Source organism: Ochotona princeps, chromosome 1 (assembly GCF_030435755.1).
Source record: "Ochotona princeps isolate mOchPri1 chromosome 1, mOchPri1.hap1, whole genome shotgun sequence".
Taxonomy (NCBI): domain Eukaryota; kingdom Metazoa; phylum Chordata; class Mammalia; order Lagomorpha; family Ochotonidae; genus Ochotona; species Ochotona princeps.
The window spans coordinates 10,738,351-10,755,705 of NC_080832.1; the positions used below are offsets into that span (position 1 = coordinate 10,738,351).

Consider the following 17,355-nt stretch of genomic DNA (forward strand, 5'->3'; position numbering starts at 1 on the left):
TTTTTACCTAACTGCAAAAAGGTGTGGGGTGAAGGTCCCAATAGAAAAGAACTGAACAGAACTGTTCTGGTTTCTTTTCAGGAATATTTTTAGGACACAGCACTCCTAATAAAAAAACTGCAATATTTTAAGGTTCGTACATTTACTGGTTACAGATACTGTTTCTCAAACTAAACTCCATTGTAAACTAAGTCTCATGGTTTACCTAATGTATTACTAAGGTTTTTGGGCTTTACCTGGTCTGGTGTTTTCAGCAGAAGAGATCTGGTGATCTATAAGATGAGGTATTTTTTCTTCAGGTTCGGCTTGCTTAGTTGAGGGATTAAAAACATTTCCAGCTGGCAGAGTCGAAGTAGCAAGGCCACCAGCAACAGAACCACCTGGTAAAACAAGGCTACCAAATCCAACATCTTTCACAGTTTCTGGGGTCATAGACAATGGCGGATGCACTAAAGCTGTTGAAAGAGGAGGAAAATGTTTCAGGTTTGTCAGTTAATTCACATACTAAGTTTTCCAGCAGCCGGAGAGCTTGACTTAATGACATCTCTGTATTACAAAGTGCATTACATCGCTTCTATCCCAAATGACAAATTGTCACAAAGAAGTTAAAATATGCTCAGAAAGCTTCTCTTCTGAAAAATTTAAAAACCAACTTTTGAAGAAATCATTTTACCAAAATTGGAGAAATAAGGGCAGGAAATTAATAAATTCCATTAATATAAAAATAATTATCCAGGAATGTTAGATGAGTATCTCAATATACTTAAATGATTTTTACACATTTACAGAAGCAGAGGAATATGAAACAACTGTATAATTATAAGTTTTACCTAATTTATGTCTAGATAACCTGGACAAACTGTTAGCTCAAAACTGCTCTCTCTAAAAGAGAGACACCCACCAGTGTCTGCACACAGATATGATGACAATTAATGACAGAGCAAATGAGAAAAGATTTGGTAAGCCAGAACTTCTTTCTCCATTAAACAAAGCTGATAGATAGGAAGAAAGAGATTAGGGCTCTACCATAGCCTCTCAGAGTGGTAAATTAAGAAATAGCTTTTGAACACTTCGTCTAAAGTACAAACCATTCTTCCTAATTAACAAAGTTTTAAAAATGAAGCATTTTAATACTATCTGATATGTCAAGGGAAAAAAGTGCTTAAGAATACAAGGAAAAGGAATTATTAAATGTTAAGACCCTAATTTATCAAGTACACTACTTTTCCACGCCTATTTTTTTATACAAGTTTAAATTACTAAAGGTTTGTCTAAAGTCTAGAAAACTAGAGGGCGCATAGTATAAAGTAGCCAAGGTACAAGTTCTGCGATATTAAATCTGTCTTATACCTGTCCACTGAAAATTCCTACTCAATACAAACTCAAGAGCCACATGAGAACCCAGTAGCTGGGCTGTGAACTCTGGCTCATTTCTCACACCACAGCAGGACCTGGGACTGAACTGCTGCCTCCTGCCGTGGGAGATGAAGATTTGACCAGAATAAGAACTTTAAGAAACTTTGCTGCAGAATAAGAACTTTAAGAAAGCAAAACAAAATGCATAGCTAACTATGAAAAGGTATTTTGAAATACGCAAATATGAATAATACTGATAATATGAATAAAAACTTAACACAAAGGACCTCTTCTTAGAGGTCCTTCAACGAAAGCATCTGCCTGAAACTTTTCAAATTAAAAATTAACAGTTCATAAGAATGAAAACTGACACACTAATACTACCACAAACTTTAACAATCCTCAAAAGTAGAAAACTCACATGCTGGTACTACCGGTGGAACTGTAGGGGGTGGTACTACGGGTGGGGGAACTGGCGGTGGCATGAAACCTATGTGGAAAAAAAGATCAAAAGTAAAACAGCACAAGAAAAGAGACTTGCTTCCAATAACAGACTTCAGTCGCTACCAATGAAATACTGTCACAACATACACTGCTGATCTTTCACTACTTGAAGTGTTTACACGCATTTGGCTTTAAAATGACTTTTAAACATATTACTTTAATATTTCATCATGACCTTACAGCATGAGAACATCCTATTTATTTTCTCATTTCAGTCCTATGGCTTTCTCTAAAGTCAGGTTAACACTAACCAGGTAATCTACATATAAGTTATATTGTGGGAGTTAAACATATTTATTTCAACCTGTCAATACATTTTCTTTGAAACTTTATTAACCTTGGATAATGCTTTCCTTTAAATACTGGAATAAATCTCTAATTTAACACAAGATTTTTTGGTGATGTGATTTCTTACATTTATGTATTTCTTTTTTACATGAAAGGCACAGAGACACACAGTGTGATCTCTTATCTGCCAGTTCACTCCCCGAACGCCAACAACAGCTGCCAGTCCACTAGACCAAAGCCAGCAATCCTGTCGGGATCTCTCCCATGGGTGGCAGGACCCCAAGTGCCTCCCAAGTCACCCAGCAACAGCAAGCTGGAACTGCAAGGATAAGTTAAGACGCAAAGCGGGCACCGTGATACAGGTGGGAGGCAGGCATCCCAATGTTCTAACTGTTACACCAAACACCTGCCCTTTTCTTGTCATTTTTTTCAAGATCAAATGGTAAAACTACATATAAACTCATCATTTACTCAAATTAAAAGTGACTAAAAGTAGATGATTTTTTAATGAGTGAATGGTAGAAAATGACTTTACAAAGTCTGTGAGGTATGATATTGCAATTTCAAATCACAAATCAAAATCAGCGTCAACTTCCAATAATGTACTAACTAGAATTTAAAAATCATTACAGTGACAAATACAACTATGCTCAATTACCTTATCAGTCTTACTGAAAGCTTTTTGAAACTCTACCCAGTGGCTAACCTATAATACACTAATAAATTTCTTATAATATGCCTCAGTCCAAAGAAAAAATTTCTTTGATCCTGCAATCTATATAAATAAAAAACATAGCTTAATTTTTTGTGTCTTCCCCTATTCTCCTAATCTTCCACTAACACTAAAAGCTGTATCTCCAAATGTGTATACACACACACACAAAAAAATATTTATACATGTATTTCTTAAGATATGTTATTTAAGTAATATAGCTTTTACCAGAAAAACTGATTCAAGGAATGATTCTTTATGTCAATAAAAAGTACTCAGAAAAATTCAATTATTATTTCAAATGTAAATGCTAATGTCAAAAAGAAATCTGATGATTAGAATTCAACTCAAATTTTCAGATGGAAGGTTGATAATTACAGAAAAATTAACATAAAAACATCAACAAATTTATTTAACATTATTCATTAATTCTTCAACATCACTATAGAAGAGCAATGATTTTCAATGATTTCGAAGGAATTTGATTTCTTTTATCTAACAATGTTATGTCCCAGAAATCTGCATCAAGGGAATATTTTAGAAATAAAAACTGGAGGTCCATAAAAACCCAAAACCTGGAGGCTGCGTCCAGCAGCCTGTGACTTATGAGCTCTGTAGGCAACTCTGTTGTTCGCCAAAGTTCAAACATTAGTACTCCACAGTATTTAAGCCCAGAAAAAGAACAATTCTAATGATATCTTAACTAGCATCCAAACCTGGTGACAACTCAACTTACCAGGAGGTGGCTGTGAAGGGTTAAAACTTGCTCGCAGAAAAGGAGGTGGAGGTATGGGGCTGAATCCAGGGGGAGGAACAGGCATTGACACAGGAAATGTTGGTGGGACTAAACTAACTGTAGGCACAGCTGGTGCTACCGGGATCTATTGTGGATTGGAAAAAAAAAATAATCAATTCACCTGCAATGATTACTTCCTGGAACAATTAACGTGCAAACATCTGCATCATGGCTTTACCTCTCTCCTAAAAATCACATTACATCAGCTGTCCTTTCACTTAATACACATAAATAAATTCTTAATTATCCCTCCCACAAGGACTTCCACCATCTGAGAATGGCTAATTCCATGCTTCCACCATCTCACCAAACACCTAAGCTCTCCCTTTCCTCACAACTCTAAATCTAATCATGCCAAGAAAACAGAGCTTCAAACACCCCTAGTATCTGACCCTTTGCATAAGCTCTGCTGCTAGCTGTGTATTCTGGAACTCAATGTCTCTCTTTTGCTCTACAACTCTTGTCTTTTATTACCGCAGAACAGCCTACTGACATAATAGCCAATGAAATTCCGTAATACTGTCAGTCGGATGAATCACTCCTGAGCTCCAAATCCTCTAACAGCGCCTTGTCTCATCCACATGAAGCTGACAATCTTTCAACTGGGTCTTGCAGGCTTGACTCCATCCATTCCGTGTTTGGGGACACACCATGCATATTCCTGGTGTTTGCACTGGCACTTATCCTTAGGAACTGCTAGGGCTAATTCTCTCAGCATCTTCAAGTTGTTTAAATGTCACATTCTTATCTTTAGAAAGGTTTACTCTGACCAAAGAGTAAGCTTAGAACTCAATAGGGGTTCTCCCATACTGAGTTCAAGAGATTCTAACACTTGGGATCATTCACCATCTGTTGTCTCCTTGGGTGCACACTTGCAGGAACAATGCTGGAATTGGAAGAACTTCATCTTGAAATGGGTTGGGTGCATCTAAAGCAGTACTCACCTGTTACAAAAAATACCTGCTCCATGTCCAAACTTAAAAATTCCTCTACCTAACACTAACATATTTTAATTCAGACAATTTGCTGCAACGCTCATAAAGGGCATGCTCGAATAAAAACAGAAGTGAAAACATATTAAAATAAACTCAGAACTAACCTGCAACATAGCAACAGGTGGTGGGAAGACCTCCGCCTGGGTTGTGACCACTGTCTCCTTCTCGGTAGGAGGCGGGCTCTGAGTCGTCTGTACTGTCTCTTTCACGGGTTCGGAGCTTTTCACAGTCTCCCACTCTGACCAAAATAATGAAATTGAATTTCAGTGAAATGGTGAAATGGAACTTCTTTTTTTCCTGTAGTTATATCCTAAGTCCTTCATCAACTTTATTCTAAGACACAATCACAACTATGCTGTCTAGATAAATCTAAAAAAGACACTAACGAGTCCAAGAGACTATAAGATCTAAATGAAAGACATTAAAATGTTTAATCTAAAGAAAACACAACAAATATACCTATTTACCTATCTAAAGGGCAGACTGATACGAGGAAACAAATCATAATCTATTTTTATCAAAAGGGCCAACAAAGTAAAACCAGCAAGAAAAGCATTAGCCCAAGAAAGCAAAATCCATCTGAAAAGACAGCTATGTAAACAGAACAAAAAGTTTGTCCAAAACTTCTTTAATATTCAGCATAAAGTCCAGAAGATGTCACTAAGACTGACAAATTTTACATGTTTCTACATTTTGCTTCAATCTGCAAACTCTCACGCATTTTGCGGAAGCTACACTCACACTCCCTGCCTTATTTTCCATGCCTGCAACAGCTGGGGTTGGGCCAGATCCAAACCACAGCCAGGAACTCAATCCAGGCTTCCCATGTGGCTGAGGAGTCAAATACTTGAGCCCTCACTTGGTGGTACCTGAAATGTGCATGAGGAGGAAGCTGGAACTGGAGCAAAGCCAGGACTGAAGTCTTGTCCCTCTGGCACGGAACACAGCTGACCCAAGCAGCCTCTCAGCCACCACAACAAATCTGACACAGAAATCCTGCACAGCCTACCTATATAATCATCTATTTCTTTCCATTAAGGTGGCACCCTTTTTCTGTAGTAAGTAGTTTACACTTTGCAGGGCTTGCACTTTGTATTACACCTATTAAAATGCAGTTGCACAGGAAGTTATAAAAAATGAGTCTCTAAATTTAGTTGTGTTTCAATAAAATGTTGTTTATAGCACAGCCTTCTGAAGTATTTGGTGAATGGGATACAGGCTGTCAATCCCTATGCTAAATTTCACAGCAGGAATTTCTATCTCTAATTCCAATTCCTAATATTAGGCCTGGTACACAGTAAACTAAAATACTTATTGAATGAATAAAAGTCTTTAGAAATTGCCATCAATGTGAGAATAAGAAAACAATTACATGAAAATACTTCAATAAATGCCTGTATAAGCCCCGAGAACTAAAATATTTAACACCAGCTAAGAAACATAAAAATAAAGTATGTATTACAGTTTAGTTTATTTCCAAATACCAAATGTAAAAATTTTTAGTTATAATAATTTGTGAGCATATAACTAAAATAAAAAACCAGACAAATGTTTAAGAAGAGCAGATCAGGTGATCACATGGTTACAGCCACTATAAATGTATTCTGAAGTCCTCTCCTTGAATGCACCGGGATCCCACACGGGCACCAGTTCGTATCCTGGCTGTTCCACTTCCCATCCAGCTCCCTGTGGCCAGGGAAAGCAGTCAAGGATGGCACAAAACCTGGGGGCCCTGCATCCATGTGGGAGACCTGGAAGAGGCTCCAGGGTCCTGGCTTCGCATCAGCACAGCTCTGGCCACTGTAGCCGCTCGGGGAGCGAACCAGCAGATGAAGATCTGTTTCTCTGTCTCTCCTCTCTGTGAATGTGACTTTCCAATAAAAATAAATAAATCTCGAAAGGAAAAAAAAGGCTTAGAAAAAAATCTCCATTTAAGTAATTAGAAAATATTCAGTCTTAAAAAAAGCCACTATATACATAAAAAAAAGTCAATGAACTGTTAAATTTCTCTTGAACAGTTCATGCTATCACCTAAAGTCATGTTCCTTACGGCCTCCTGGGGGCTAGGCAATAAAATGACATTAGGATGCTTACCAGGATTTACAGTCTCCTGATCAATCATGCCTCCTTCTGCAAAACCATCCAAGTCATCCACTTTAACTTTTTCCCACGGTATATATGTAACGCCTAGATCCACATCCCAGAATTGTTTGTATTCTGTTTTCACACCTTTGTTTAAAGCCCAGGCAATCTGTTGGCAACAGGAAGAGGGGTGGGGAATAAAAACTCACATGTATACCATAAAAACAAGATAAAAAGTTCAAAATTACATTTAAACAATGTAGGTACAAATGAAGTTACTTTCAGAAAACAACTTGATAGGCAATTTTGGAAGATAGCCAACAATAAAAGTTTATTATATACCTCATTTTTTCTTCTTAAAATAAAATCTGCATTAGACAAAGTCTAGCAGATGACATTTACTTCTACATCTTGACACATTCGCTCAGACAATCCAAATCAACTTTTCACCATAAAAAATTCAACTTACATCAGCAAGAAATTAGGACAGCTGTGGTACAGCCTCAGACAATCCTGTGCAAGGGGACTTCAAAAACTTTGTGGAAAAAGAATTTAAAACATCAGTCTGAGTGGCCTCTGGAGCAGTTAAATGAGTACATTCATCGACAGAGCACCTGCTCTGCTCCTGGCTCACTTTCACTAACGCTACTGGGAGCTCAGTCAGCAGCTGAGTCTTCATCACTCCTAAGGGTGACCTGCACTGAACTTCCTGCTATAGTTTTTAGCCATTCGCATCATGACCACTGCAGGCATTAGGGGATGAATTTGCAGCTGGAAGATCTTTGCTTCATTAAAAATAAGTAAAAGATTTGCTGCAGAAGTTTACTTTTGGTGGGGCTGGTGCCACGGAATACGAGGCTAAGCCTCTGCTTGTGGCTCTGGCATCCCATATGGGTCAGTTCCAGCCCCCACAGCTCCACTTGTGACAACTTTCTGATAATGGCTTGGAAAGGCAGTGAAGAAGAACCCAATCCTTGGATCCTGCATCCAGGTGGGAGACCCGGGAGAGGGTCCAGGCAGCTGGTTTCAGACTGGTCCAACCCCGGCTGTGAACTAATAAATATATAAGATCTCTCTGTTTCTCCTCTCTTTGCCTTTCAAATAAAGGTAAGTAAATCTTCAATTTAAAAAGCTGTTTTGTGCAAAAAATTTGAGATTCATACACATGGGGTTTTTAAAAAGTTCACAGAACTTTGAAAAAACATACATTTCAAAAATATTTTTACTACTGAATAAACTACCAGCTTCACTTTCCATAAACTTTTTGAAGTCTTCCTACACTGCAGGAAAGAAGAGAGCAGTGCAAACTCAGTTTACATAGATTTTCTCCAGCTGAAACGTCAAAGACTGTCAACTACCTTGAAAGCAGAATTTTTAATTCCACTGCAGAAAATACAAGAAAAATAGAGATATTTAATAAATTCTTAACAAAAAACTAAGAAGAGTCTAAAAATACACTAAAAGAACTCAGTGTGGTATCCTAACGGCTGAAGTCCTCGCCTTGAACTCGCTGGGATCCCCTATGGGCGTTGGTTCTAATCCCAGCGGCTCCACTTCCCATCCAGCTCTCTGCTTGTGGCCTGGGAAGACAGTCGAGGACGGCCCAAAGCTTTGGGACCTTGCACCCGCATGGGAGACCTGGATGAAGCTCCTGGCTTTGGATCGGCACAGCTCCAGCCGCTGTGGCTGCTTTGGGGAGTGAACCAGCAGACAGAAGATCTTTCTCTCTGTCTCTTCTGCTCTCTGTATATCTGACTTTACAATAAAGAATAAATCTTTAAAAAATAAATAAAAATACACGAAATGTCTCTGGGGTGGGGCCAGCCTGTGATAACATGGCTTAAGATGCCACCTTTGATGCTGGCATCCCATTAAGGGCCAATCTAAATGTCAGGTATTCCACTTCCGATCAGCTCCCTGCTAATGCTTCTGGGAAGGCAGTGGAAAGCAGTCCAAATGCTTGGGCACCTGCCACCCCAGGGAAGACCCAGATAATGTCCCCAGCTTCCAATTTCAGCCTGGCCCAGTCACAGCCATTGTAATCAAATGGGAAATGAATCAACAGATGATGGATCATCTCTCTGGGTCTCCCCAGCTTTGTGTAACATTGCTTTTCAAATAATACATTAAAAAAAAGTTTCTCAGTATGAACTTAATTAGTGTGTGTATGTGTGCATACATAAAAGAAGTTTTTTAAAGGAGAGAAATTACAGCAACCAGAGAGTACAATTAGGAAGTGGTAAAACCGACAATTTTGTGAAAATGAAAAAATTCAGCTCATAAACGCTGCTTTATTACTTGGAGAACTCTGCAAGCATGATTTCAACAACTGTTTAACTGATATGCTGTTTACCAGTCTTGTTTACCTATATCTAATCCTGAGACACGACAATTTTGAAGCAGTAAGCTTCCACTTATATTTATCTGTAACAAAAGAAGATGAACAGAACATAGAATCTAACCTTTCTATAATAAAACAGAGCATGTGCGCTTTTTCCATAAAGACTTACCTAGCAAACACCAAAATGTGGCCTACTCAGTCACCTGCCCATCCAGAAACTCTTACCTTGATGACCTTGGATCCAATTTTATATGACCCAGAACTAAGTTTCTGAAGAGCTCGAAAAGCATCTTGTCGATGAACCATACAGACATAAGCACATCCCCTGGGAGGAATCATCTATTAAAAAAAATTTTATGCATAATCACTCATCTTAACAAATCCCAAAACTCAAACATTAATTATGTTTAATTCACTCAAAGACATTACATATAAAGATCTTGACTACCACATGCCATAACTTTTAGTACAACACAAGCTATTGAAATCTTAAAAGTACAGCTATATATAGAACATCTAACAGATAAAAGGGAAACTGTGAAGTATGTGCAAAACATCTGAACACAAATTATTTACTTCCAGATGTTACTTCAACTTTTGCAAATGCCAGAGTTATTATTAACATTTGGATGAGATTTGAGAAAAAGACTCAAGCTCTTTAATATCCAACTTCTTACAAGTCAATCCAAGCCCGGCCTGATTCTTCACTTCTTGCTACTGATGGCTACATGACTTGTAATTGTCTAATGAGCTTTTTACAAACTTCAAATTTCTGAAAATTAAATGAATGTATGAATTTCGTATCCTAGTTTTACGACCATTCAGTTCACTTCAGTTTTAAAACTAACTTTGTGTCTATTAATTGTAAATACTATGACCTAAAACAGTCTAGGGAGGGTGCTAAGCCAAAGAGATGCTCAGAGTCACATCAGAGAGACCGTAACAAACATACAGTGGTGTGTGTCCAGGGGCAGCAGCTTGAGCTGCAGGCTGTGGCGCCGACATCCTCACTGAGTACTGGTTAAAGTCTCAGATGCTTATGCACCTCGTCAAGCGGAAGATGGCCCAAAGCTTGGGCACCTCTTTCTCCAGCAATCTCTTTCTCTAGATCGTCTCTGCAATCTGCCTTTCAAATACATACACTAAATCTTTCTTAGAAAAAACCCCCACAAAATGCTATGTGAATAAAAAGTCCCTTCACAGTGATGACTCCTGTTTGTGCATCTGAATTACCTAATTTTTTTAAATGCTAAGAGTTCTGATATCAACCATGGTTGAGAAGCGCTTGGTTTGAAGGTAGGGAAAATCAGAAGAAATCAGAAACAGTGTAGAGACGTAATGTAATGGGGTGGCTCTGAAGGGGGGTAGGTCTGAGCGAGAATGTGTTAACACAGAAGCATTCACCTATTTTCTATCTGCATGACTAACGCAACAAAGTCAGTTTCCTCACTGGAAAATACCTGTATTTGAATTTCTTAGCTGCTTTCGTCTGAGTCTCCAATTATATTGTAAGTATTTGAGAGCAAAATATAAACTAGACAGAGTGACGAGCACTGTTTGTTGCAACAGTAAACCTGGCCACACAAAGGAACATTGGGAATTAAACCAAAAAGGAAAAAATTAAACATCGAAACAATTAAAAAAAAACTCAAGGAAATGAATGTCTGTAGACTTCACTGTTTACCTTTATTTCACTGTAATTTACATGATAGGGGAAGGAGATACAGGAAAGCAAATTATTTCCAAGTATTAAGGCAATTTAAATGGCTAATTAAAGGTACCTGCTCACAGGAAAAAGGTAACAGCCTCGGGAAGAGGAAATACTCAAGGAAACTAGACAAAGAAGCAGTAAAAGAAATTAAGTTTAAGTGTGAAAGAACTGTTCTCCAATTGCTGGAGGTGCCACCGCAACACCATTATTCTTGCAAAATATCCACTTTACAGTGAAAGAGATAAAATGAGATAAATGATACAGCAAGGGAAAAAAAAAACCTGGCAATCTCAATTCCGACCGCATCTCTATGATTATTTATGAGTGACTCAGTCCCGACTTACAAAAAATCTCAAATTACAAAAACCTAGATCACGTGGGGCTGCTGCTAACTTAAACTCAGAAAACAATTTAAGGAGATAGTTTTATCAGAATAAACACAGAAACAATCCTTATAGAAACGCACCTTAATAACATCAGATACTATTAAGTTCTAAGTAAATACTGAAGCAATTCATTGAGGAAAGTCCTCTGTGTGTTTTCTCTACCTTATATGACTGTTTCAAGACCTCAGACTTACATTAATGGATTCTATTTGTCCAAACTCTTCAAACAGATTGGTTAAATCCTGCTGTGTTGCCTTCTTATCCACTTGGCCAACCCAGAGAGTAGTGCTACATACTGTCAGAACAGAAGAGACAAATAAATCATTAGTAGCACTAATGAATTAAATTTAAAATAGTACATATTTAGTATATTTAAGATGCTGGCTAATGGATGTTAACAAAGATTATACTTAAAATCAACAGAAATCCAACGTGTAAGCTAAGCTAATCTGGTACCACATACCTGTCACAAGCTTGAACAGCTGTGGATGCAAGGCACTTTAGTGACATGTGGTGTGGGGAATGACTAATACCAGAATTCCTCAGGTGAATCCAGTCACTTCTCACTGCAGTCTATCTCTATACCTGTATGTCTTTCAGTGCTGTATGAAACTCTAAACGACAGATAACTCTGAGACCCTGACTACCCACAGCCTAAGAAAATATTCTGCACAGACACAGAACCCTTACGTTGTTATCATGAAAGACCAAGACACTCAACCGCTGCAGCCTCCCCTTAAATAACCAACTGACATCATCTGTACTTTCAGCTGCGTGGTCTGTTATCACCAAGAATGATATTTTCAAAAATGTCTGTAGTCTTAACATATCATATTTTCTTTTATGTATCATTACAAAACAAAACAAAACACTCCAAATTTCCAACTTTTTAGCTAACTTTAACATATGACAGCAGAAATCTAGATATAAGGCATGATTGCTGCAAGACCACCACTACATGACCCAGATTTTCAGCTAGGTTTCTCTATGCCAGTTAGTCAAGATGCACAAATCTTCCAGACCTGTGATAAGCTCCAGGAACTGCTTAATGAACACAGACCCCCCGGTAACTGTTGCCTGCAAATATTCTTTGTCTAGTATATTCTGATCCTAGGTACATAAAATCTGATATTCTCCCAAAAACTCAAGGTACCTGTGTCAGTTTTTATTGCTGATGTCAGAAAATGATACAAACCTCACTCTACTCAGATGGAAGCTGATGTCTCACGTCTGCAGAGCTCTACAGCGGACGGACAGAGCACGCGCTCCCCTGGAGGCTGCAGACTTTGGCTCCCTAGGCTTTGAGAACCCTTACAAACTGCTTCAATGCCTCGACCTGGCAGCAGCAACCACCTCCTGCACAGCTAGCAGCATAGCAGACTTTTCCAATCAGTCTGTTTCTCCTTTCATTTAAAATTCTCTTCTCTCTGATCCAGCTTCCTCCTTTTTTTTTTTTTTGAGATTTATTTTTATTGCAAAGACAGATATAGAGAGGAGGAGAGACAGAGAGGAAGATCTTCCATTAGTTCATTGGTCAGAGCTGAGCCAATCTGAAGCCAGAAGCCCGGGGCCTCTTCCAGGTCTCCCATGTGGGTGCAGGGTCCCAAGACTTTGGGCCGTCCTTGACTGCTTTCCCAGGCCACAAGCAGGGAGCTGGATAGAAGTGGGGCAGCCAAGATACGAACCAGCACCCATATAGGATCCCGGGGCATGCAAGGCAAGGACTTTAGTCACTAGGTTATCACAACAGGCCTGGGCTTCCTCCTTTAAATACTCTGTTGATTCAATTGGGCCCCCTTGGATAATGCTTGTCTTTCCACCGTAAGATCCTTGACTGAAAGAGCACAGAAACCTCTTCTGCCCAGTGGTGCCCTCGCCACTGTCTGACATACTGTAGCCTCCTTATCTGTTTCATGCTTCTCCTCACTACTCTCTAGAGAATTATCCCATAAACAATTATTTTATTTTGAGAAAGCAAGAATGACTCCCTCTATCCCCACCCTGTCGGGACATGCGACTCCTATTATAATGTTGTGTGGTGCTTTTTATCTCCTTCCCTAAACAGAAAAATATTCTAGGCTACAATCTGTGTGGGCCCAATAGCAGAGAAACACCGCTACGTTTCAGATGTGCTGATAAAACCCCATGAAGCCCATGATACTTTAGAGTGAGGACGGCTGTGCACTGACGGATACACAAACAGCTCTCACGGCGATCTGCTTATTTGCCATCTGGAGTCTCTTTTCCTCTATGACTTACAGCCATCAAAGTAAAACCGTAACAAATAAATTCCAGGCCCAATAGCTGCATAAATTGTGACAATAATAATATGACAATAACAATATGACAATGCCTGCAAGAAAGCCCTGCCCAGGAACTGGTATGTAAATTTCAGGGCCCTGATTGTCTTAAAGGGAATCACACGGGGCATCAGCACACTTTGTAGTTAGCTGTTCAGCATCATTTTCTTGAGTCTTCTCCACTAGTTTCAATTTAGTTTTCCAAGGTGCAAACAGAAACTTCTAGAGCTAGAAATACCAACATAATCAAACTGGTACTAGCTCTCACAATCAGGTAAGAGTAGGCAAACAGCCAAATCCTGCCCAAGCTGACAAGCTCAGCAGGAAGACAACCACTGTTTCAATTCTAGGTCTGCCTTTCTCACACATTCCAGCATAGCAGCCACACGACAATGAGGTGACCTGAGCACGGTCCAGCTCTTGCTGCGACACTGTGACATGCTGACGCCCCATCTGAAGTGGTACCTTCACCTTGCAAGTTACAATCACAGGCAAGTTACACAGATTATCATTTACTTCATTATACTTAGCGTTACTAGCGAATGAACCTTCCTCTAGCCAGTTCCTAAACTAAATTTATTCTATGTATATTAATAAAAGATTATATATAGAGAAAAGCCTTGTAAAATACTTATTTATCTTCTTTGGCAACCTATAAACTTATAATTTGTTTTAAAAATGATAGCAAGGGCCCAACACAGTAACCTAGTGGCTAAAGTCCTAACTTGCATGCACCAGGATTGCATACGGGTGCTGGTTCTTATCCTGGCTGCTCCACTTCAGTTCCCTGCTTGCTGCCTGGGAAGGCAGTCAAAGACCGCCTGCAGCCTTGGAACCCTGCACCCACACGGGAGACCCCGAAGAAGCTGTTGCCTCCTGGCTTCGGACTGACTCAGCTCCGGCCATTGCAGTCACTTGGGGAGTGAATCAGCAGATGAAGATCTTCCTCTCCGTCTCCTCTCCTCTCTGTATATCTGCCTTTCCATTAAAAATAAATCTTAAAAAAAAAATAGTAGCAAAATACATGCTCCTTCAGACCTGAGGGTCACAAACAGGATGCTGTGCACAGAAGACAAAGTATCTATGCTGCAAATTCCTACCTGATTAGCTCTATATTTTCACTTATCAAGTCACACTTCTGAATCTACCTTAAACTAAAAAACAAAAAACAAAAACAAGCAAAGAAACAAAAAAACCCAGAAGCTTGCTGCTCAATCAACTCGAGTTTGGGGAGAATCTATTACTCCTTTTCTCCTCTTCCCAATAATGTTACGGCCGCGCCCTACCTCTGCAGAACGCACAGAAACGAGCTTCTCTAGAAGCATGCCACTCACCGCTTAACGTTTTAGATCTGATCGGCGGCAATCCCTTCTTCTGCCGTTCCTTCTCCCGCTCCCGGGCTCTCCTCTCACTGGAGTAGGACCGGGAGGCTTTCCGCTTCCTCTCCCTTGAGCGGGAACGGGAGCGTTTTCTGTGTTTGCGCTTCCGAGAACCAGACCGTGACCTCGACCTTCGTTTTCTTGGTGATCTGTTTAAAAAAATGTTGATTTCACTGCTCTAAGAACATCCTCTAAAATTCCTCACTTTTAAGTGAGGAAAAACAGTTGTCTTACATCTAGTTCATTCCTAAAGTATTTAAATAGTCAAGTTTCTGTCTATATATGTGAAATTTTTAATTTGGATAATGTTGACATAGTTGAGACCTATACATGCCCATGGGGGATACTGGTGAGGGTGGAGAGGGTGGAGGAGTATGGGAAAGTGGACGAGACCGTTTTTTCTAATTTTATTTTTATTCTTCCTATATCTGGGGGAGGAAACAGGGCAGAGGCCACACCCAGCAACCCAACCATATCAGTAACCACAGGTGGGGAACAGCCACTCCATGTCACTCCAGGGAACCCGAAGTGGAGCATGCTCTGAGGTGGTTTCAATAGTTCTGAAATGCTGTTGATTTCACTGCCCCAACGTTAAGGAACTCTTTCCAAGGCCCAGTGGTTGACATAGTCCACCTTAGAGCCTCCTTTCGCCCAGACACCTGCTTACAAAAAGCTTGGCTGAGAGGGTTGTCCAGTTTGTTTTGCCTTCCATCCTCTGCTGTGGTACTAGATGTCATCTGCATGCCCCAATGGACTGTCATATCTTCCATGTCCATCCGGGCATGCCATCCACTGCACTGTCTTCAGCAAATGAGGCAGCCCATTTTTGACACATGCACTCTATGGTCAGACCACAGATCCTGCAATTCTCCCCATGGTTAGAGTTGAGTCCAGCAGTTCAGTTCGGAGGGCCCCCCAAAGAAACCTCACCAGAGGTGATTCCAGACATGAGTCCTCTGTGTGCTACCCAGTACAGAGTCCAGGCTCAGTCCATCCACCCACATCAGAGCACACACACACACTGGTAGTTGCAGCTGCTAAGTCAGTTCTGTCTTGCCAGTCCCAACTCTTACACAAAACAATGGATGCTGTGGCCCAGCCCAACCCTGCTCACCACACCCTCAGCCCTCAAGTATACCAACAAAAACTGCAGTCCAGATAGAATGACATGCTAACCCTACCAGGCCTACACCCAGCCCCAGTTACTAAGCATGATGGTGTGTGCATCAGACTGATCCAGTATATCCCGTATCCACTTGGCTTCTATATACACTGATGAGTACTGCAGCCTAGCTCAGCACAACTAATTCGAACAGGTGTTACTGTCTGTCCAGCCATGTCCACTCCTAACCCTGGTTCTAATGCTTACCAGTGGGAGTCGCAGCTCATCAGAAGGGTGCCAAGTTTCCCTACTGGGCTCATTCCCAGCCCTAGATCTTACATTTTCCAGGTAATTCTATAGTCTACCTTGACAGCACTTGCCCCCAATCACAGTACTTACCAGTTGATGTTGCAGTAAAGTCCAGTCAGCCTGCACTTGTTCTGGCTCATGCATGCACCAGTGGATTGGGCACTTAGCATAACCCAGCTCACATGCAAGCCAATAGGTGCTGTAGCCCTGTCCAGCCTGGTCTGTCCCTGGTCCCAGTTATTTCCACCAGTGGGGGCAATGGCACAGCACGGGAGTTCTCACTGTTCCCCTACCAGGGCAGCCCACCTCTGCCCTCCCTGACTCACATGAGCTGCTGAGTGCTGCAGCCTGGTCTGGTGTGGTCAGCTTCACCTCCAGATTTGCCAGCAAGCACTGAAGTCTGGCCTGGCATGACCTGCCCCCAATTCCAAAATTCCAACTCATGCTTGGGGATGCTACAGCTTAGGCTAGCCTGGACTGCCCCAAGTCCTTGCTCTAATGTGAGCTGGCTGGTGTTGTGGCCCAATCCGGCCCATCCTGCCCTATGTCCTGATTTCGGCTGTTCCATGCCTTGATTCTTGCATTCACCTGCAGGAATTGTGTCCTGTCAGAAGAGTTCTCCAAGCTCCCCTATCAGGTTACCATCCCAATGGCAGATCTTGCCCACACTGGTGTGGTTTGACCCAGCCTAATTTGGCCCACCTCCTGTCCCGGCAGGAACAGCAACCTTGCACTGGCCCACACCAATTCTGGGTCTTACTGTTGGGTGCTACAGCCCAGCCACGCCTGGTCTACACAGACCCAGCTCTCATGTGGTTCCACAGGCACCGAGACCTAGACCAGCCTGCCCCACTCCCACCTGGCTTCTGCATGTATGAGTGAGTGCTGAAGCCTAGCTTCATGTGGCACACCCAAGAACCAGTTAACAGCCATGCGAAGGTACACTGCAGCTACGTCCTGCTGAATCACCACCCTCAAGACTCTCATGCTCACCAATGGGAACCACAACCTGGTTCACAGTCTGGAGCATTCCCTTGTCTCTCCGACCAGGCCTACTAGCAGCCACAGATCCTGCAAGTGTTGGTTTCTCTGAC

The 17,355-nt window shown here is 41.0% G+C and overlaps 1 protein-coding gene across 6 annotated transcripts in view; it reads right to left on the reverse strand.

Moving 5' to 3' along the window:
• Positions 1 to 17,355, reverse strand: part of SCAF8 (SR-related CTD associated factor 8) — a 149,248-nt gene that overhangs the window by 59,922 nt on the left and 71,971 nt on the right. For all 6 annotated transcript variants that reach the window (XM_058662515.1, XM_058662552.1, XM_058662577.1 and 3 more), the window contains 8 exons: positions 14,806 to 14,999; positions 11,366 to 11,466; positions 9,300 to 9,413; positions 6,746 to 6,902; positions 4,756 to 4,889; positions 3,597 to 3,741; positions 1,778 to 1,846; positions 237 to 455 (listed from right to left, as the gene is read on the reverse strand). In XM_058662515.1, the coding sequence (XP_058518498.1) occupies positions 237 to 455; positions 1,778 to 1,846; positions 3,597 to 3,741; positions 4,756 to 4,889; positions 6,746 to 6,902; positions 9,300 to 9,413; positions 11,366 to 11,466; positions 14,806 to 14,999 (1,133 nt within the window). The remainder of the gene's footprint in view (positions 1 to 236; positions 456 to 1,777; positions 1,847 to 3,596; positions 3,742 to 4,755; positions 4,890 to 6,745; positions 6,903 to 9,299; positions 9,414 to 11,365; positions 11,467 to 14,805; positions 15,000 to 17,355) is intronic.